At 52.1% G+C, this 20,324-nt stretch overlaps 2 protein-coding genes across 3 annotated transcripts; one reads left to right on the forward strand and one right to left on the reverse strand.

Annotated features, from left to right (window-relative positions):
* Positions 1–6,016: 6,016 nt before the first annotated feature.
* BCL2L12 (BCL2 like 12) lies at positions 6,017–14,388 on the reverse strand. Of its 2 annotated transcripts, XM_023736153.1 has the most exons (7): positions 14,103–14,388; positions 13,331–13,467; positions 12,979–13,121; positions 12,010–12,096; positions 11,528–11,619; positions 10,504–10,785; positions 6,017–6,181 (listed from the first exon to the last, which is right to left on the reverse strand). In XM_023736153.1, exons 2-7 carry the CDS (start codon positions 13,435–13,437, stop codon positions 6,131–6,133), a joined length of 762 nt encoding a protein of 253 aa, XP_023591921.1. In that variant the 5' UTR covers positions 13,438–13,467; positions 14,103–14,388; the 3' UTR covers positions 6,017–6,130. The 2 variants fall into 2 exon arrangements, with proteins under 2 accessions (XP_023591921.1, XP_023591922.1); XM_023736154.1 differs by lacking the exon at positions 14,103–14,388 and having other exon boundaries at positions 12,979–13,118; positions 13,331–13,445.
* Positions 14,389–14,524: 136 nt separating this feature from the next.
* On the forward strand, positions 14,525–20,241 carry IRF3 (interferon regulatory factor 3). Its single transcript, XM_004381642.2, has 8 exons — positions 14,525–14,718; positions 15,480–15,652; positions 16,452–16,623; positions 16,717–16,787; positions 17,547–17,739; positions 17,842–18,222; positions 19,394–19,509; positions 19,986–20,241. The coding sequence occupies exons 2-8, from the start codon at positions 15,488–15,490 to the stop codon at positions 20,151–20,153; spliced, it is 1,266 nt and encodes a 421-aa protein (XP_004381699.1). The 5' UTR covers positions 14,525–14,718; positions 15,480–15,487; the 3' UTR covers positions 20,154–20,241.
* The last annotated feature ends 83 nt before the right edge of the window (positions 20,242–20,324 follow it).

The raw sequence follows: 20,324 nt of genomic DNA on the forward strand, positions 1-20,324 counted from the left end.
ATTGGCTCAGAGGAACTGTCACTCATCTTCCCTTCGGTGGGTTCTCCGTGCCCAGGGGAGTCTAGGAGGAACAAGGGAGGCTGTGCTCATTTATCTGATAGAAAAACTGAAGTAGAGAGAGGCCCAGCGACACAGCAGGCTTGTCTGGGGTCTCCAATCAAGTCAGACGTCAAGGTGTTTAACCCCTAGTCCTCTACTTAACGGTTCTAAGTATTTTAAAAACAACAACCCATCTGAAGCCTCTTGGCCTTTACCCAAGCCCATCCCTGTGCTGGGAACAACCTTTGTCTGACCAACTCCTATACATCCATCAGAGCCCAGCTTAGACACCACCTCCTCTGGAAGCCTTCCTCGGTCTGCAGAAAAACTAGTCGTTGAATAAAGATGAATTCACCTCTCCGATCACCTATCCCACTAACTCTGCTCAATCCAAATTTCTCTCCAATCCCGGGATGAGCTCGCTGTAATATTTCTGGGCCTCTACCTAGGCTGTGGTCCCTGACATCCCTTCCTGCTTGGTTAACTCTTAGCTATCTATGTAAGGTTTCCAACATCACTTCACACTTACTGACACTCATGACACCCCTGCACTGAGGGTCTCCTCTCACAGCGTCTCTTCTTCTGGATCTCCAAATCGGGACAGCCCCACCTCCTACCCAGTCACCGGCCAGACAGCCAGCCCCACCCTCTCCTGCCCTGACTCGGGCAGTACTCTCCCCTCCCTGCATCGTCCCAGACTCCTCCTCTACCTCTCAGCCTCCGTCTCCCACTCAATTAACCCACATCCCCCACTCAACCCACATCCCCATGTCCCGAGAGCTGACCCCCCCTCCTCTGCTCACCGACTTCCCATGGCTCCCCAGCGTCCCCAGGACAAGATCCCAGCCCCCGCAGCCTGGTTACCTGCGTCCATCACCCGCCTGGCCTCAACCGCCCCCAATCGCTGCACCATACTAAGTCCCTCCTACTTCCCTGAGCTCACACCTTTCACACTTTTGTGCCATTGAACACACCCTTCCTCGGTTCTCGGTTCTCGGTTCTCGGTTCTCGGGGGAGAGGCTAACACTTCCTTATCCTTCAAGACAAGCTCCTTGCCACTTTGTTGTTATTTGTTGTTAGGTGCCTTCAAGTCGGTTCTGACTCATAGTGACTCTATGTACAATAGAACGAAACACGGCCAGGTCCCGAGCCATCCTCACAATCGTTGTTATGCTTGAGCCCATTGTTGAAGCCACTCCGTCAGTTCATCTCATTGAGGGTCTTCTTTTTTGCTGACCCTCTACTTTACCAAGCGTGATGTCTTTCTCCAGGGACTAGTCCCTCAGGATAACACGTCCAAAGTATATGAAACGAAGTCTCACCATCCTCGCTTTCAAGAAGCAATCTGGCTGCGCTTCTTCCAAGACAGAGTTGCCACTTTGTAGCTATGGCCAAATATGGATCAAGTTTACCAACAGGGATTAATTAGTAGGTGCTAGCCACCCTTCTGGAGCCCTGGTGGTGCCGTGGTTAAGAGCTCAGCTGCTAACCAAAAGGTTGGCAGTTCGAGTCCACCTTGGAAACCCTATGGGGCAGTTCTCCCCTGTCCTGTAGGGTCGCTATGAGTCGAAATTGACTTGATGGCAACAGGTTTGGTTTTTGGTTTAGCCACCCTTCAAGGAGCCCTGATGGCCCAGTGGTTCAGGCATTCAACTGCTAACCAAAAGGTCTGTGATTCGAACCTTCCAGCAGCTCCGCAGGAGAAAGACCTGGCAATCTGCTTCCGTAAAGATTTACAGCCTTGGAAACCCCATGGGGCAGTTCCACTCTGTCACATGGGGTCGCTATGAATTAGAATCAACTTGACGGCACTTAACAACACAACAGCCACTCTTCAGGGAGCATGAGTGGAAGGTGGCTACCCATTGCCATCAGGTAGATTCCAACTTTATGAAAGCAGATTGCCAGGTCTTTCTCCCGCAAAGCTGGTGGGTTTAAACCACCGACCTTTCCAGTTAGCAGGCGAGCGTTTTAACCATTGTGCCACCAGGGCTCCTCCATAAAGATTACTATAAAGATTGCCATCTAGTTGATTTCGACTCATAGTGATCCTATTGGACAGAGTAGAACCACCCTATAGGTTTCCAAGGCAGCTGGTGAATTCGACCTTTTCTAGTTAGTAGCTGAGCTCTTAACCACTGCACCACCAGGGCTCACCATAAAGATTACAGCCAAGAAAACCCTAGGGAGCAGTTCTACTCTATACCATATGGGGTCGCCACAAGTCTGAATCAACAGCAACGGGTTAAGCCACTCTTCTAAGACTTTTCTATAAATTCATTCATTTAATCCTCCCAGCAGTACATTGAGGTAGGTACTATTATCACCTCCATTTTATAGAAGAGGAAATTGAGAGAGGTTAAGTGACTTGGTCAAGGTCGAACACCTAGCAAGTGGCTGACTGTGTTTTGATTGCAGGAAGTCTGACAACAGAAATTCATTTTCTAGTCGTTTTTTTTAAATCAACTTTTTTGAAGGTGTAATTCATACACAATAATATGCACCTAATCACATGTAATTTGATAAGTCTGATCTACCGTATAGGTAGATAGATAGAGACAGACAGCTGCTGTTGAGTTGACTCCGACTCACGGCAACCTTACGTACGACAGAAGGAAACTTTCCCTCCTTCTCATGATTGCCAGGGTGTTTGAGTCCATTGCTGTGACTATTGTGCTGATCTATCTCACCGAGAGTCTCTCTTGCCCTTGCTGGCTCTCTCCTTCACCAAATACGATGTTCTCCTCCAGCAATTGTTCCCTTTTGATATTCTGTAAAGGGGTCCAAAGTGAGTTGGACAATGTTCAGTGTGATCCAAAGGGTTTTCATTGGCCAATTTTTGGACTGCAACTTTGTCTCACGTACTTTGGACATGTTATCAGGAGGGACCAGTCCCTGGAGAAGGACACCATGCTTGGTAAAGTTGAGGATCAGAGAAAAAGAGGAAGTCTCTCAATGAGATGGATTAACATAGTGGCTGCAACAATGGGCTCAAGCACAAAGGTTGTGAGGATAGCACAGGACCGGCAGTGTTTTGTTCTATTGTACATAGGGTCACTATGAGTTGGAACTGACTCGATGGCACCTAACAACAACAATTTTTGGAATAGATCACTGGGCCTTTCTTTTTCGTCTGTTTTAGCCTGGAAGCTCCACTGAAACCTGTCCACCATGGGTGACCCTGTTGGTATAGCTTACCGGTGGCATAGCTTCCAGTATCATAGCAACATACAAGCCACCACAATACAACAAACTGACAGACAGGTGGTGAAACAAATAAATTACCAACCAGTATAACATAGCCAGGTTCTCAGTTAATTTACCCAATTACCACAAAGCTCTTCATGGAACTGAATTTAATATTATACAATAATACATCGCTGCCCTCTGATGGTACCACTAAGGTGTAATTCTAAATTCAGTAAAATAAAAAAAAATCTTTAGGAAAGTACAATGTAAAACACAATTTGTTCAATACATAAAGCCAAAACCAAACCCATAGCTGTCGAGTTGATTTCAACTCATAGCAACACTATAGGACAGAGTAAAACTGCCTCATAGGGTTTCCAAGGCTGTAAATCTTTATGGAAGCAGATTGCCACATCTTTCTCCCTCGGAGCAACTAGTGGGTTCGGAGCGACTAGTGGGTTCAAACCACTGACCTTTCAGTTAGCAGCTGAGCATTTAACCACTGCACTGCCAGGACTCCATATAAGGTACAGAAATAGAAAATAAATTAGGAGAAATTCAACATATGAGATCACAGCCCCGGCACCCTGATCTTTGTGAGATCCCGAGCAGGGAACCCAGCTAAACTGCTCCAGATTCCTGACCCACAGAAATGGTGAAATCGTAAATGTGGATTATTATAACCTGCTAAAGGTGAGTTAATTTGTCACATCGCAGCAGGAAACAAATACACCTCAAAATGTTACTCAGGGTCTCAGGGGGCATCTAGGTCAATTGGCATAACATAGTTCATAAAGAAAATGTTCTACATCTGACTTTGGTGAGCAGCATCTGGGGTCTTAAAAGCTTGCAAGCAGCCATCTAAGAAACATCTACTGGTACCATCCCAGCCACAGCAAAGGAGAATGAAGAAAACCAAAGACACATGGGAAATGTTAGTCCAAAGGACTCACGGAGCACAAGGACCACAGCCTCCACCAACCTGAGCCCAGAAGAACTTGATGGTACCCAGCTACCACCACCGACCACTCTGACAGGGATCACAATAGGCAGTCCCAGACAGAGTGGGAGAAAAACGTAGAACAAAGTTCAAATTCACACACACATAAAAAAAGACCAGACTTACTGGTCTGACAGACTGGAGGAGCCCTGAGACTATGGCCCCCAGACACCGTTTTAACTTAGAACTGAAGGTCACTCCTGAAGTTCACCCTTTAGCCAAAGATTAGACAGGTCTACAAAACAAACAATAGCACACGTGAGGATCATGCTTCTTAGCTCAGTCATGTAAATGAGACCAAATGGGCAACACCTGCCCAGAAGCAAAGATGAGAAGGCAGGAAGGGACGGGAAAACTGGACAAATGGAACGAAGGAACCCGGGCTGGAGAAGCGGAGAGTGTGGACACACCACAGGGATTGCAGCCAATGTCACAAAACATTTGGGTATAAACTGTTGAATGAGAAACTAATTTGCTCTGTAAACTTTCGCCTAAAGCATAATACTAAAAAATAAAAAGTCACTCAGGATCATGACTACTTTGAAATCATGCTAGTTATTAGACCCACCACAAAAAATAAAAAGAAACCCTCTGCTGTTGATTACGACTCATGGAGACCCTATACAGAGGACAGAATAGAACTGCTCCATGGAGTTTCTAAGGCTGTAATCTTTATGGGAGCAGATTGCCAGGTCTTTCTTCCGTAGAGTGGCCGGTGGGTTGAACTGCTGATCTTTCCCTTAGCAGCTGAGCACTTAACCACTGTGCCACCAGGGCTCCTTTAGACCCACCTCTAGATCTTTTTAATCAATGTTAATGAAGAAACACATCTATCTTTGTGTCACAGTTTCGTATTAATCATGGTAACTTTATTTTGATATAATCAGTATCCTTTGTGCATTTCATCTTAAGTGTTGATAAACATTATTCTCTGAAGGAGAATCCCTGGGTAGTACACACGATTAAGTGCTTAGCTGCACCCAGAAGTACTTCGGAAGAAAGGCACAGCCACTGAAAACCCTATGGAGTGAAGTTCTACTCTGACACACATGGAGTCACCGTAAGTTGGAGTTGACTCCACGGCCACAGGTTTAGTTATTCTGTGAAGGAGTCCATCGCCCTAAAAATGTGCAGACCCCTGGTTTGAGGGCAGATGAAGAGAAACCAGCAAAAAGGGCTCAGGAGGAGCAGTGGGAAGCGAGGAGGGAAACTAGGAAGGTGGTGGCCTGAAAGCCCCACGAGGGAAGTTCCTAATATTCTTCTGGAACTAATAGGAAACACTCAAAGACCATCAATACAGGATTAGTGAGAATAAACAAATCAACAGGGAAAAGAAATGTAATTCACCGGAATCATATTTAAGATATCTTTAAGAATGTCCTGGGTCCAGGTGACCGGCTCTTGTAGGCACTCAAAATAAATACTTCTAGAATGAATGAATTGGTTCATTTCTCAATTTATAAGCCTCAGGGACCTCTGAACCAAATCTCTGCATCTTAAAAAAAAAAAAAAACAGCTGCCATCCAGTCAATTCCAACTCACTGTGACCCCATGTGTGTCAGAGTAGAACTGGGCAGTATACCATAGGGTTTTCAACAGCTGATTTTTTGGCAGTAGATTGCCAGGCCTTTTTTCCATGGCGCCACCTTTTGGCAGTGGCCAGCATGTCAACCTCCTCTTCTTGCGGGGCAGGGATGGGGTGAGAAAATTCAGTTCTTAAGTAAAATAACAGACAATTAAATACTAAAAATCTTTAATACGAAAAGTTTTAAAACAATTTCTTTTTTGGTAAAATAGGGTGGCCATCACCGCCCAGCCCTGAGTGGAACAGGAAGGCTGCAGAAGCACCTGAAGGGAGCAGGGACATGAGGTCCAGGTTTGTAGCAGCTTCTGAGGAAGATCTCAGTCCAGGGGTAAGTTCAAGTCCACCGGAGAAACAGCCAGGATGCCCTCCTGGAGGGAGAGAACAGTAGAGCCTATGAGCAGGGTCAGGTCCTCCATCACAGAGCTTCCATCCAGCCCGAGACGGGGGTGGCAAGGACCTGGGGAAGGGGACAGGGACCCAGAGGGAGGGGGACAGAGACACAGGGGGGGGGGACAGAGACCCGGGGGGAGGGGACAGAGACCCAGAAGGGAAAGAGATCCAGAGGGAGGGGGGAGGACAGAGACCCAGAGAGGGAGGGGGAACAGAGACCCAGAGAGGGTGGGGGAACAGAGACCTAGAGAGAGGAGGACAGAGACCCGGGGGTGGCGTGGGGGACAGAGACCCAGAGAGAGGAAGACAGAGACCTACAGAGAGGACAGAGACCCAGAGAGAGGAGAACAGAGACCCAGCGAGGGAGGGGGACAGAGACCCAGAGAAAGGACGGCAGAGACCTACAGAGAGGACAGAGACCCAGAGAGAGAACAGAGATCCAGTGAGGGAGGGGGACAGAGACCCAGAGAAAGGAGGGCAGAGACCTATAGAGGGGATAGAGACCCAGAGAGAGGAGGACAGAGACCCAGGGTGGGGGGACAGAGACCCAGAGAGAGGAGGACAGAGACCCAGTGAGGGAGGGGGACAGAGACCCAGAGAGTCTTGGGGTTTTGATGACTAAGAGCCCTGGCTCTGTGTCAATGGGGAGCGTGATCCTCCCTGTTGGAGTCTGTAAGACGAGGACCACAAGTGAACCCCATAAGAGTGTTGTGGGATTTAAAAGGGATCATTCAAATGAAGTCCTAAGCCCAGTACCTGGCCCACCACAAACGCTCACCCAAGCTTACTTATCACCATTACTGAGAGAGAGAAAAAAAAAAAAAGTACAAATACATGAGCTGCTTTGCTGAGCTCCAGACACTTCTATTCACGGCTCCCTCTACATCCTGCTTTGGAGGTCTAAAGGGATCTCATGCTCACCTGGCCCACCCCCTGCCTCTTCCTTCCCCAGACCTGCCCTCCACCCCCTGCATCACCCCCAACTCAGAGGCTAGCCCGTCAGCCAACAGCCTTGGTATCACTCTGACTCCTGTCTTTGACTCAGTCCCCATATCCAGTCAACTAGCAAAACCTCACAGCGTGAACTTCAAATGAAATCCAGAATCAGACCCCGCCCATTGCCCCACCCTGGTCTGATCCCTCCTCACCTCCTCCCTCATTCTCGCCCCCCACAGGTTGTTTTGCCACGCGGCCGCCAGGCGGCGCCAGTTAACACCTGAGTCTGCTCACACCCTTCCTCCACTGAGTCCTCTGTGGCTCCTGCTTCCCTCACAAAGTCCAAGTTCTCACTGTCAGTGCCCAAGACCCTGCATCATCTGACCTCTCCCACCACTTCCTCCCTGTGCTCATCTCCTGCCCTTTCTCCTTCATTCACCCAGAGAGAGGGGAACAGACACCCAAAGGGGGGGACAGAGACCCGGAGAGAGAGGGGGACAGACTCAGAGAGAGGAGGACAGAGACCCAGAGAGGGGGGGGACAATGACCCAGAGAGTGAGGGGGACAGAGACCCAGAGAGAGAGAGGGGGACAGATACCCAGAGAGAGGAGGACAGAGACCCAGAGAGAGGGGGGGACAGAGACCCAGAGAGAGGGGGACAGAGACCCAAAGAGGGGGGATAGAGACCCACAGAGAGGTGGGGACAGAGACCCAGAAAGAGAGGGGAACAGAGACCCAGAGAGGGTGAAAACAGAGACCCAGAGAGGGGAAAAGAAACCCAGAAAGAGAGGGTGACAGAGACTGGGGGGCACAGATACCCAGAGAGAGAGGGGGACAGAGACCCAACGAGAGTGAGACAGAGGCCCAAAGAAAGGAGGGTAGAGACTAGAGAGATGGGGATAGAGACCTTGCTGCTTCTCAAACCCACCAGGCTCCTCCTACCAGTTTATGAAACCATGGCTACATTCTAATCAGGAGCCCCACATGTGACATTCTCGCAATGACTTCCCACAGCTGTTTACAAGGCAGGGGCAAGTTGGGGCTCAGGGAGAAGGGGACAGTTGCCCAAGGTCTCACAGCCTGTACACTGTAGCCCAATCCAGCTTGGAGTCTGGAAACGGGGAAGAATCCTGCTCTGCAGAAGCTGACATGTTAGACGCAGGAGAAGCCAACTAACAAAAATAAATAACGACATAAGTTGTTGTTGTTAGGTGCCACTGAGTTGATTTTCAATTCATAGTGACCCCATGTGACAGAGCAGAACTGCCGCATAGGATTTCCTAGGAGGAACGCAAGTAAACTCTACCATGTTAGAAGGTGCCGGGTGCTACGGAAGGAAGTAAAACAGTGAAGGGGGACGGGAGTAGGTGGGCGATGATGAGGTGAACGAGATTGTAAATGGGGACCAGGGAAGGTCTCACTGTGGGGTGACATCTGAGCAAACCAGAAGAGTAGAGGAAGCAAAGTTGGTAGATAAACAGTGTGACGGTTAATTTTATATGTCAACTTGGCCAGGCTATGGTTCCCAGTGGTTTGGCCAAACACTAGACTAGTTACTGTTCCATGTTGTTTTTGTTAGTTGCTGTCCAGTCAATTCTGACTCATGGCTACCCTATGTGTGCAGAGTAGCACTGCTCCATAGGGTTTTCAACACTGTGACCTTTTGGAAGCAGATGGCCAGGCCTGTCTTCTGAAGCACCTCTGGATGGGTGAGAACCGCCAACCTTTCGGCTACTAGTCAATCACTTAACCATTTACACCACACAGGGACTCCACTGAAGATGGAAGCTCCCCATTAAGATGTAGAAATTAGGGGAGGGGCTATGAATTTGAATGTAATGAATTCAACGTAATCTAATCAATCGCTTTCCATAATGTAATCTAATGTAATGCAATCAATCAGTTAAAAGGAAAGTTTCCTTAGGGTGTGGTCTGCTTTTAGACTATAAATATTGTGGCAGATCATTTCTTTCTCTCTCACGACACTGCACTCTTCCTGTCACCTGACCTGTGGATTGTGGGACACAAGCCTGAAGAAGTCTCCAGCCTGCTGTCTGACCTACGGATTTTGGATTTCCCAGCCCCCCCACAAATGCATATGCCAATCCCTTGAAGTAAATCTCTCTATGTTTAAGTACATATACAGTGAAACCTGTGAGAGCTGGAACTCAACCGGACTGCCATGTTTTTCCAGGTCTCACAAGTTTTCCATCTCTGACAGGGTACAGTCTTATCACTTTTCTATCACTCTCTATTAGTGGAAAGTATTTGAGTTTTCCTTATCTGACAGGTTTCCGCCGTATACGGATTCCAGCTTTGGCAGATTTCTATATATATATATAGTAAAAACCCACTGCTGTGGAGTCAATTACAACTCATCGCGATGCTACAGGACAGAGCAGAACTGCCACATAGGGTTTCCAAGGCTGTAATCTTTATGGAAGTAGACTGCCCCATCTTTCTCTGGTGGAGGGGCTGGTAGGTTCGAACTACCAACCTTTCGGTTAGCAGCCGAGTGCTTAACCACTGAGCCAATATATATATTCCCTGACTTACAACTTACTAGAGTTATGATGAACTGCACTTACGACTATCTGTTTTTTTGGATCTGTGTATTTTTTTAACGTATGTATGTATTAAATTATATCTGTAAGTTTATACGTAATGTTTCCAACCCCCAAAGACAAAGATCAGATTTACAAAGATACTGATAATAAACAACTGTTGCTGTCAAGTCGATCCCGACTCACAGCGATCCTACAGGACACAGTAGAAAAGTGATAATTATGAAAACTAAAAAAAATTTTTTTAAAACCGCAATATTCAATTTTCCTCAGAACCGACTTATGATGGAGTCAAGGATTGGAACCTGCCATAAGTCAGGGACTACCTGTACATTTCACTGTTCTGTTTCTCTAGAGAACCCGGACTAAGACTCATGGGGAAGGGCATTCAGGCACCATTGCGCAGGCAGACAGTAATTTGATAATCACATACACAAATGCCCACGGCAGCCCAGCCACCAAGTACTTAGGAGAATGATCCCACTTTAATCCTTTGGACAACCCTTTGAGGTAGGTACTACCACTCCCCCACTTTACAGATGTGGAAACTGAGACCCAGGGAGATGCAATCACTTGTTTCGGGGCTCACAACCGGTTAGTGTATAGGAGAGTGGTTTAAGCCTTACGTAATGTCTGGTCATTGGCCGCTTCAGATATACAGCTGGTGCTCAATAAATACAGAAGGAATGAATGGTATAGCTGGGAAAACTTATGTCAGATCTGAAAGAAGCGTCAGAAGCCAACCCCCGCCCCACATTACAATTGCGTAACAGGAGGCCCAGAAGGCTTCAGCGGCTCACCCAGCCCCCGTTGGCCTGGATCCAGGGCGCGAAGCTGTGCACGTGCTCCACGCTGAGTCCAGCCAGAGTGCCCCCCAGCCAGGCCACGCGCCGGCTCAGCTCCATGGCCAGGGCCAGGCGGGCCAGAGGCTCCGGGGAAGGTGGTGGGGGCCCAGGGCACGGTAATGAGGGGCGTGCGCGGCTAGGGCTGGTCTCGCGGCTAGAGAATAGCTCCGCTAGGCGGGCGAAGGAACCGATGGAGAGACGAGCCAGCTTGCGGCGCAGGGCTGGGTCTGAGGCCAGCTGTGGGGCAGAGAACGGAAGAGGTAGGGCCACCCAGTCACGCCCCTTTGCTCGTGCCCAGCCAATAGGAGGCTGGGAGGCGTGGCCTTGTGGCTCTGGTGCAGTCTAGATGCTAACACCTTAAGCCATGCCCCATCCATTCCATCAGCCAATCACAAAGCAGCCTCTATGGCCTCCGCCCAACTACCCCCGGGGAGGTGGTCCAGACACAGAGACGCTAAACCACGCCCCTCTCGAAGCGCTCAACAGCCAATCAGGGCCAAGCCCTATTTTAGGCGCTTTCCAGACCGCTAATTTTCTAGCCACGCCCACTGGGGATTTCCTGGCCAATCAAAGCCCTGGAGGGCACGTTAGGTTCTAGCACAACCTGGCCCTCCCTCTAGGACACTAATATTATAGGGCCAGGCACTTCACCCAGACTCCAGAGCAATCAGATTCCAATACAAAAAACAAGCCATGCCCCCTCCAGCAGTCCATTTCCCTTACTTTCTAAGCCACACTGTGGCCTGAGATTTTAGAGATTCCCCGCCAACTTCTCTCCTAGATCCTGTCTCTGATGGTCATACCCCTACTATTAGGCCATGTCCCACTACCAGTCAATGAAAGCCACTAACTTAGAGTATTTGTCCCCACCCTTGCCCCACCATACATCCACTGAGAATGAAGATCCAGTTTCTGATCCCAGTGCCCAGACATCCCCTATTCCTATCCTCCCTGGGGGATGGAACAGCCCACCTATCACCTTCTGGTTGATGACTTCTGCCTCCTCCTCCAGCAAGACCACCAGCCTCCGCAGCAGGGCTTCCTTCTCAGTGGGTGCGGGGCCCTGTAATTCTGGGGGCAGAAGAGAATTCAGCTGGGGGCAGAATCCTGGCTACCATTTTGCTGTTAGCTGCCATGGAGTCAGTGCTGAGACTTATGGTGACCCCATGCATGACACAGACCACTGTGTTCCACAGGCTTTTCATTGGCTGATTTTTGGAAGTAGATTGCTAGGTGTTTTTTCCTAGTCCATCTTAGTCTGGGAGCTCTATGAAACTTGTTCAGCATCATGGCAACTTACAAGGCCCCACTGACAGACAGGTGGTGGCTGCACATGAGTTGCATGGGCCAGGAGTTGAACCCAGGTCGGTTCCTGTGAGAATTCTAGCAGTGAGAATTCTACCATTGAACCACCACTGCACTCCTAGCCCCATCCTTCTCCAGGGCCCCTCTGCACCTCACCTGGGCTAGGTGGTGATCTCAGTTGCTCTTGGACCAGCTGTTCCAGCCGCTGAGCCACCAGGGCATAGAAGTCTGGAGTAGCTGGGCCTAGGGTGAAAGTCTGGGGTGAGGGGTCTTCAGGATATCAGGAAGTTAGGGATTCTCTCCTTCTCCCAATCATCTTGCCAGGTAGCAATGATTTCCATTTTATAGGAAACTGAGGTCCAATGAGCAAACTGGGTAGTAAAAGACCCCCAAACCCTTGTACTTTCCACTTCATTGCATCTGCCAGTTGAACTCAGAATGTTAGGGCTGAACTCGACCTTGAAGATCATCCCATCTAAGGAAAGCAAACACATGGCATTCCAGCTACTATCATCCTAGCCCTTATCCATTTCAGGCATCACCAACTGATCACAGCACTCTTAGCCCCAGCTGTGAAAACCCTGTCAAGGTAGCATGCCTAGCAGCCATTACATGTTTATCTAGCCTCACCTATGAGAAGAGACCTGTTTGTCATTCTTGATTAAGTCCAAGGACACAACTCCCCATTCCTATATTGCTGCTGGAGAAACAGAGATGCCAGGAAGGGAAAGGATTTTCCCAGAGTTATGCACCCAAATGGCCAGGAAATAGTGACTGAAAAACAGCTCTCCTGCCTCTCTACTGGGAATACCCAAGGCTACAAAAGTCCTGGGGGTAGGGAAGTGTGTATGGAAGGAGAGAGATAACAACTAAATATCAACTTGATATATAACCAGATAGAAAGGGATCACTAGCCCTCCCATAGCCAGCCCACAGAATTGACAGATAGAAATCTAATTTTATGGGGGTGGGAAAGGAACAGGATAGGGAGAAATGGTGCTGGAGACCCCACACAGCTACCTTCTAGCTGACTGATCTTGAACTAATTTCTTATCCTGTCCGTGTTTCAGGAATCAAGGCACCTGGCCCTGCTGGTTTTATGGGAGATCTGGGGAAATCTCTTACCAGGTTCGGACCCATAGCAGGGGTGAAGGCGCAGGGAGCAAGGCCGAGGGGACTCAGGGGGAACTGTTCCTTGACCCAGGGGGCAGGGAAGGCATCGACGAAGGCGGCTCAGGAAGTCTGTTGGCTGCTCCTGGGTGAGGCTCCTGAGGAGAAGGACCTCAGAGTGTCTCCAGAGGCCCCCTGCAAGCAGTCTCTTCTTTCTCCCACTGAGGGCCACCTCCCTGAAACCCCAGGGACAGGGAACAAAGCCAGTAAAAGGGAGGAAAGGAGACAGACTGAGGCAGAGAGCAAGAGTCACAAAGGGCTTCACCCCAAATGCAGGCCCCTGGGGGAGGAGGGCAACCTCTCTTACCTGGGTGGGGTTGTAACAGAGGACCCGGTGGCCTGACCCCGCCTAATGAAGGCCGCTAGTACCCTCAGTGTGTCCTCCTGGAGCCCCAACTCCTCCGAGCCTGCCATGGGGGCACCTGTGAGAGAGGAGGCTGGGGGCTGGACCCCAGGGTCCAGAGAAAAGAGGCAGCTTGGAGCCCGAACTCACTTTCTGAATGAAGAGGGGGCCTGGGGCTTGGACTTGTGAGTCCCCAAGGGAGGAAGGGGCTGAGGGCCTGGGCTCTGGGGGCCCAGGATCTTGAGTCCCCAGAGGGAGAAGGGAGCTGGGAACTAAGACTCTGGGATCCTGGGCGAGGAGGGCACTGGGGGCCAGACTCCCGGGTCTGAGGGAGGAGGGGGCTGGGGGCCAGGATTCCTGGGTCTGAGAGAGGAGAGGGCTGGGAGCCCTAACTCCTGGGTCTGAGGGAGGAGGGGGCTGGGGGCCGTAACTCTTGGGTCTGAGGGAGGAGGGTCTGAGGGTCCAGGACTCCTGGGTCTGGGAGCCCACACTCTTTCGCTTTTGGAGGGAGAAGTGGGCTGAGGAGGGACCAAGACAAGACTCCTGGATACTGAGGGAGGAGCGCGGTGGAGACCTGAAGTCTTGAGTCTGAGGGGAGGAGGGGGCCGGTGTCTCGGAGGTCCTCGAGGGAGAAGGGGGCTCCAACTCCTGGATTCTGAAGGAGGCATATGCCAAGCTACTAAATCCTTAGAGGATCGGGGACTACCAGTCCCAGTAGGTTTCGTGGCACACATACCCCCTCGATTTGCTCTAGTTCGCCGCTCAGGCTGCCGGGAGGTGTAGTTCCACTATCTGGCTCAGTCTGGACTCTTCTGGACCCGGGACGCTTGGGTGTCGGAGAAACGGGGCTGGGGTGCCCGCTCCGGGTCCCGCTCCGGGTCCCGCTCCCTCCTCTTCCCTGCTCACCCAGCCCTCGCTAACGCCTCACTAACCTGACCCTGGGCCCAGCCTCCGCTCCCTCCTCCAATGAACTTGTGCAAACTTCTGTAGAAGTTCAACTTTCCCACGCCTGCGCACCGGGCCGGGCTACAGATCGCCCTGACGTAAAAGGGGCGGGGCGGGGCTCTGCCCGCCCACATATTTGTATATGGAGCTCCCAGCATGCCTGTGCCCGGAAAGCCTTAAAAGGGCGTGTGGGGAGGGCTCTGGGCTGACGGGATCGCTCCTTTTGCCCTGGAGCCTGCCACCCGAACAATGATGAAGTTTGTATTTCAAGACAGCAATAGAAAGGAAAACCCCACCTCTCTAGAATTCAGCTGACGGAAAGGCTGTGCACAGTTTCGAGTTCCAGAGGTACCCGGATCCCCGAAGACAGGGGTGGCCCCAGCACACTGCGCGCCCCAACCCTCAAAGTAGGTAACGCGGAAGAGCTGGGGAAAGAGTTGGTGCCGTCTAGAAGTGAGGAACGGGAGAAAGAGTGGGTCTGCACTGATAGTGACGACGGTGGCTATGTATTCTGCAGAGAATGGAGCGAGGAGGGGGTTACACTGGCCGGCGCTGGAGGTCGGCAGGAGAGAGAAGTCTACACTGCTAGGAGGAAGGGAGGAGTCTACAATGGGGGGACGGGGAGGTGGGGGGGAGGGAAGAAGTGTGTACTCTGCAAATGGGAGGGAGTACTCTTTAGAAAGTAGGGGCGTGCCCTGGAAAAGGGAGGCTGCCGGTTGGGGAGAATGGTGAATGGAGGCCTACACTGGAAATGGGGCATTGGGTTTTCTGTGGGGGAACTGTAGAGAGGGATCTACACTGGGATAACTGTGGGAGGTAGAGGGCTACACTTGTGTATCATCTGCACTGAAATAACTAGGAAGGGAGGGCTCTACCCTGGAAGTGGGGAAGGGAGGGGGTTGAAATGGAAGACAGAAGGGTCTACACTGGCGGAATTTAGGGGGTAGATGGTTTGCACTGAAGAAGCTAAGGAAGGGAGGGGTCTTCGCTCAATTGGGAAGCTGCTCTAGGGAATGGGAGTAGAAGGTCTATAGTATAGAGAAGGTAGGTTTGCACCCCAGGAACCTTCGGGTGAGGGGATTGCGCCATGGTTCTGGAGAGGGAGGCGCCCGCGGGTCGGCCGGGGAGGCCTCCCGCGCCCAGGAACTGCCTGCCGCTCTGCCCACAGGCCAGAGCATGGGGACCCAAAAGCCGCGGATCCTGCCCTGGCTCATTTCGCAGCTGGACATGGGGCAGCTGGAGGGCGTGGCCTGGGTGGACGCGAACCGCACGCGCTTCCGCATCCCTTGGAAGCACCGCCTGCGGCAGGATACGCAGCAGGAGGACTTCCGCATCTTTCAGGTGCTTGGACCTGGGCACGGGAAAGTCGGAGCTGCGCCGCCGGCGGGAAAGACTCCGAGAGGGCGGGGTTAGCACGCGTGGGCCCGTGTATGTGCTTGTGGGTGCAGGTGGGCGGAGTTAGAACAGGAGGGGGCACGGTTAGCAGGGCAGGTAGCCTGACTTGCAAGTAGTGGGCGGAGTAAGAATCAGTGCTCTCATTTAAGAAATAAAAAGGAGAAAGCGGGTTTAGCATGCCAGGGCAGAGCCTGCAAAAAGTTAGAGACCTGCCACTGGTGGTGGGCGGAGTTATATCGATAGAGGGCCGGGTGGTCCGAATTGATGGCCGATAGCGGGCAGGGTTGGAACCTCCAGGTTCCGGGAATAGAACCAGAAAGTCGGGATTAGAACGCTGAGGAAAAGCATCCTGGAGGCTAGGGGTAGGCTCTTGGTTGCAGAATACTGGGAGCAGGTCTTGGGACTTTGGAGGCGAGGCTCAGAGGCCCAAAGCTGGTTAGTTATCATAAAGTTAGGATACACCAGTGGTGTAGATAGAGTTAGAGTGCTAGGGGGTGGGGTTATTACAGAGGGTGCCCTGGGGCAGGTGGTGGGTGGGTTTAAACGCCCAGTAGAACCTAGAAGGCTGGATTAGAAAGCAAGTTTTTGAACGCTGGGGGGCAGGTTTTGGGACACGAAGAATCCGAGAGTTCTGGAGTAGAGCCTTGCTGAGGTAGAACGTGCTGGGGAGAGGGTTAGGTGTTAGGTCCCCATCGGTGGATTGAAGTCTTCTCCCTTCCGCTGGCTCCCCACTCTGGCCCTCTAGGCTTGGGCCGAGGTCAGTGGTGCCTACAATCCCGAGAGAGATAAACCAGACCCCCCTACCTGGAAGAGGAATTTCCGGTCTGCCCTGAACCGGAAGGACGTGCTGCGTGTAGCCGAGGACCGGAGCAAGGACCCCCTTGACCCCCACAAGGTCTACGAGTTTGTGACTCCAGGTGTGCGAGGGGTGGGCCTTCGCATGGAAGATTGGGATCTTTGCGGTGGGGGGGTCCCAGCACCCTTTCTGGGCTCACTACCCTTTTCGACAGGAGTTAGGGATTTTCCTGAGTCAGACACCTCTCCAGACACCAATGACAGAGGCAGTACCTCCGATACTCCGGTAAGAATGTGTCCCCACTTCTGCCCCACCCGCTCCTCTCCGTCCCCAACAGCCTGTTCAGCCTCTCCTCCCCCGGCCCCATTATCTCCCCTCCACTCTGTCGCCGACATGACTCAGAGCCAACCTTTCCCTCCCCTGCTCACACAACTCCCATGGCTCCCCCGTGTCTCAGAAGAAAATTCAGAGTTTTCCCCAGGCCTCAAGGCCCTAACACACCTTACCAGAATTTCAAAGCTTTCTCGCTTGACAGGGTGCACTCTGGCTCTTGGGAACTGAGAACCCCCCTACCCAGGATCTTGCTGATGCTCGTGCCAGGGAAGGTCCCTTCTGAGATTCTGTTCGTGGTCCCATGTCCAGGTCTTGCCAGATCTATGGGTTGGAATTGGCTCCTCCTGCATTGTTGTTGGGTGCCATCAACCCCATATGACAGAGTAGAACTGCCCCCCTAGGGTTTCCTAGGCTGTAATCTTTACGGGAGCAGATCGCCAGGTCTTTCTCCCACAAAGCTGCTGGGTGGGTTAACTGACCTCTTGGTTAGCAGCCGAGCACTTAACCATTTGTGCCACCAGGGCCGAGGGCCATCGTAGTGCCTGGTACATACATGTCTTGCTGTCTGTGCCTGTGGCTGTCTCTGCCATCAGACTGGGAGCCCCTTGAAGGCCAGGCTCAGTCTGGCCCTCCTGTGTGTCCCCACATGGCTGAGCACAGGGCCTGCTCTGGAAACAGCTGTTGAAATGCCCGACTCCTTTTCTTCTCCAGGCAGACATTCTGGAGGAGTTACTGGGTGACATGGTATTGGCCTCAGTCCCAGATGGGGGGCCCTCAGGCCTGGCTGTGGCCTCTGAGCACCCCCCTCAGCTCTTGCTGAGCCCCAGCGTGGACATCATTGCTCCCTCCCCAAACCAAACACCCCTGGAAAATCCGCTGAGGCAGCTGCTGGTCATCGAGGAAGGTAGGTGGCAGCCGTGGGATGGGAGGGGCTGGAGCAGGGGCCACGGACCCCCTTACACTTGCTGTCAATCTCTCTCTCCCCCTTCATGCTGCCTCTGCTCAGGATGGGAGTTTGAGGTGACCGCCTTCTACCGGGGCCGCCAAGTCTTCCAGCAGGCTGTCTTCTGTCCAGGAGGCCTGCGGTTGGTGGGGTCAGAAGCAGCAAACAGTACCCTGTCTGGGCAGCCGATGCTGCTGCCCGATCCTGGGATGGCCCTGACAGACAAGGGGGCGACAAGCTTCGTGAGGCGTGTGCTGAGCTCCCTGGGCGGGGGCCTCGCTCTGTGGAGGGCAGGGCAACAGCTCTGCGCCCGAAGGCTGGGGCACTGCCACACGTACTGGGCCATGGGTGAGGAGCTGCTCCCCGATGGCGCTCATGGGCCAGATGGAGAGGTCCCCAAAGACTGGGAAGGAGTCGTATTCAACCTGGGACCTTTTGTGGCAGGTGACTGAACTGGGGACCTAGCTTGGGGGCCTGAGACCGCTGGTGTCCGGCAGTTTGGGATCAAATGAATTCAGCCCCTGCTGTTCTGCTTGCTGTGTGTCCTGGGGCAGATGAGTTGACTGCTCTGGGCCCGTGTTCTCTCTCTGCCTGCTTGCTCCCAGCTGAGCCCAGTGTACAGAAGGCGCTGTTGTTACCATCGTTGAGTATTAATTATTGTGGTGGACAGACAAACTAGCAGGAAAGATAAAATACCTGAGGGCTCTGGTCTCCCATGGAAGTTTCCATGATGATGGAGATGCTCTCGCTGTGCTTTCCGATATGGTACCTACTGACCACATGTGGCTTCGTTAAAAACCAAACCTGTTGCTGCTGAGTCGATTCTGACTCATAGCGACCCTATAGGACAGAGTAGAACTGCCCCATAAGGTTTCCAAGGAGCAGCTAGTGGATTCGAACTGCTGATCTTTTGGTTAGCAGCCAGGCTCTTGACACTGCGCCACCAGTAGCTCCCCACGTGGCTACTGAGGGTTTAATGCAACTGCAGGCGGAGTTTTAAAATTTTATTTCATTGTAACTAGTTACAACTGAAGTGTAGAGTTCAGTAATAACGGCTATGCAAGGACCCTGGTGGCGCAGTGGTTAAGTGCTCAGCTGTTAACCAAAAGGTCAGCGATTCGAACTGACCAGCAGCTCTGCAGGAGAAAGACATAGTAGTCTACTTCTGTAAAGATTTACAGCCTTGGAAACCGCATGGGGCGGCTCTACTCTGTCCTGTAGGGTTGCTATGAGTCAGAATCAACTGGAAGGCAATGGGTTTGTTAGACAGGGCGGCTTTAGAGGTTTGGGAGCAGTCAACACCCAGCACCTTCTAAGCCAGGATCATTAAGCATCCTACAGGAAGAGGAGTCCCCTCTTCTGGACCTGTTTCTGAATGCTCAGGCTCCCATGGTGGGTTAGGGAGGCAGGGCTGGCCTGATGGCAGAGAGGGAGGAGGGGTGCCTGTTTGTGCGAGAACTGTGGGGACTTTCCTCAAACCAGCAGCCCCCGGGTCATGGTGGCAGAGCCATGATGGGCCTTGGGTCAGGGGAAGAGGTGGGGATGCTACTCAGGTTTGGAGGGAGGTGGGGAAAGGGGCCCCTTCCCATCCCTGACTGCGCTTCTGGACCCCCAGATCTAATTGCCTTCATCGAAGGAAGTAAACGCTCGCCCCGCTACACCCTCTGGTTCTGCATTGGGGAGTCATGGCCCCGGGACCAGCCGTGGACCAAGAAGCTGGTGATGGTCAAGGTACCAGGAGCCTGGGGCTCCTAGGCCTGAGAGGGGTGGGGCTGACATGGGGGAAAGGCTGCTCCCAGGAACGACTCCCAGAAGCCCCTCTGAGAAACTGCAACTTCCAAGAGTCTCATCAACCACTAGTTCCTCATCCCCAGGTTCTCCTGGGGCTGCCCCTCCAGTAGCCTCACCCAGAGAGCCTGCTTTGCGCTCTCGAAACCACATGAGCAACTACAGCTCCTAGGACCCCTTCTGACCAGAAGCTCCTCAGCCCTGGGGGCTTCTGGGAACCTCTGTCCCAGAAACCCTCTTTGGTCTCCTCTGTTGGGTCAACATGGGAAAAATTTCCACTCCCTGGCCTAATGGTGCATCATGGTCTATACTGGGGACTTCTGGGAGTTGTAGTCCTCTCAGCTGCCTCGAGGGCAGGAGGGGCAGGGTGGCACGAGTGTTGTTTTCTCTAACTCTGGGTTTCTCTCCACCTCCTGCAGGTAGTTCCCACATGCCTCCGGGCCCTGTTAGACATGGCCCGGGTCGGGGGTGCCTCCTCGCTGGAGACCACCATGGACCTGCACATTTCTAATAGCCATCCGCTCTCCCTCACCTCAGACCAATACAAGGCCTACCTGCAAGACCTAACCGAGGACATGGATTTCTAAGTTGCTGGGGGGGCCTGAGGCTTCATACCTCCGGGATGCGGGCCCCCCACCCCTCACCTTGACCAATAAACTGGTTCCTGTTACAATCATTGCATGTATGTCTGGTGTTAGGTGTACCCAGGCCAGCTCTGACCCACGCTGGGCATTATTCCTGACTAGTATCTCAGTTTA

This window comes from Trichechus manatus, unplaced genomic scaffold (genome assembly GCF_000243295.1).
Source record: "Trichechus manatus latirostris isolate Lorelei unplaced genomic scaffold, TriManLat1.0 scaffold00087, whole genome shotgun sequence".
Lineage (NCBI taxonomy): Eukaryota > Metazoa > Chordata > Mammalia > Sirenia > Trichechidae > Trichechus > Trichechus manatus.

What these genes read in the sequence shown, in the direction of transcription:
- BCL2L12 (XM_023736153.1), bottom strand. Translation starts at nt 13,437, where the DNA reads ATGGCAGGCTCGGAGGAGTTGGGGCTCCAGGAGGACACACTGAGGGTA. An exon ending in CTGCTATGGGTCCGAACCTG is followed by an intron (nt 12,097 to 12,978) that starts GTAAGAGATTTC and finishes CTTTCACCCTAG; the next exon opens with GCCCAGCTACTCCAGACTTC. An exon ending in GAGATCACCACCTAGCCCAG is followed by an intron (nt 11,620 to 12,009) that starts GTGAGGTGCAGA and finishes TTCTGCCCCCAG; the next exon opens with AATTACAGGGCCCCGCACCC.
- IRF3 (XM_004381642.2), top strand. Translation starts at nt 15,488, where the DNA reads ATGGGGACCCAAAAGCCGCGGATCCTGCCCTGGCTCATTTCGCAGCTG. An exon ending in GCTGCTGGTCATCGAGGAAG is followed by an intron (nt 17,740 to 17,841) that starts GTAGGTGGCAGC and finishes GCCTCTGCTCAG; the next exon opens with GATGGGAGTTTGAGGTGACC. An exon ending in AGAAGCTGGTGATGGTCAAG is followed by an intron (nt 19,510 to 19,985) that starts GTACCAGGAGCC and finishes CACCTCCTGCAG; the next exon opens with GTAGTTCCCACATGCCTCCG.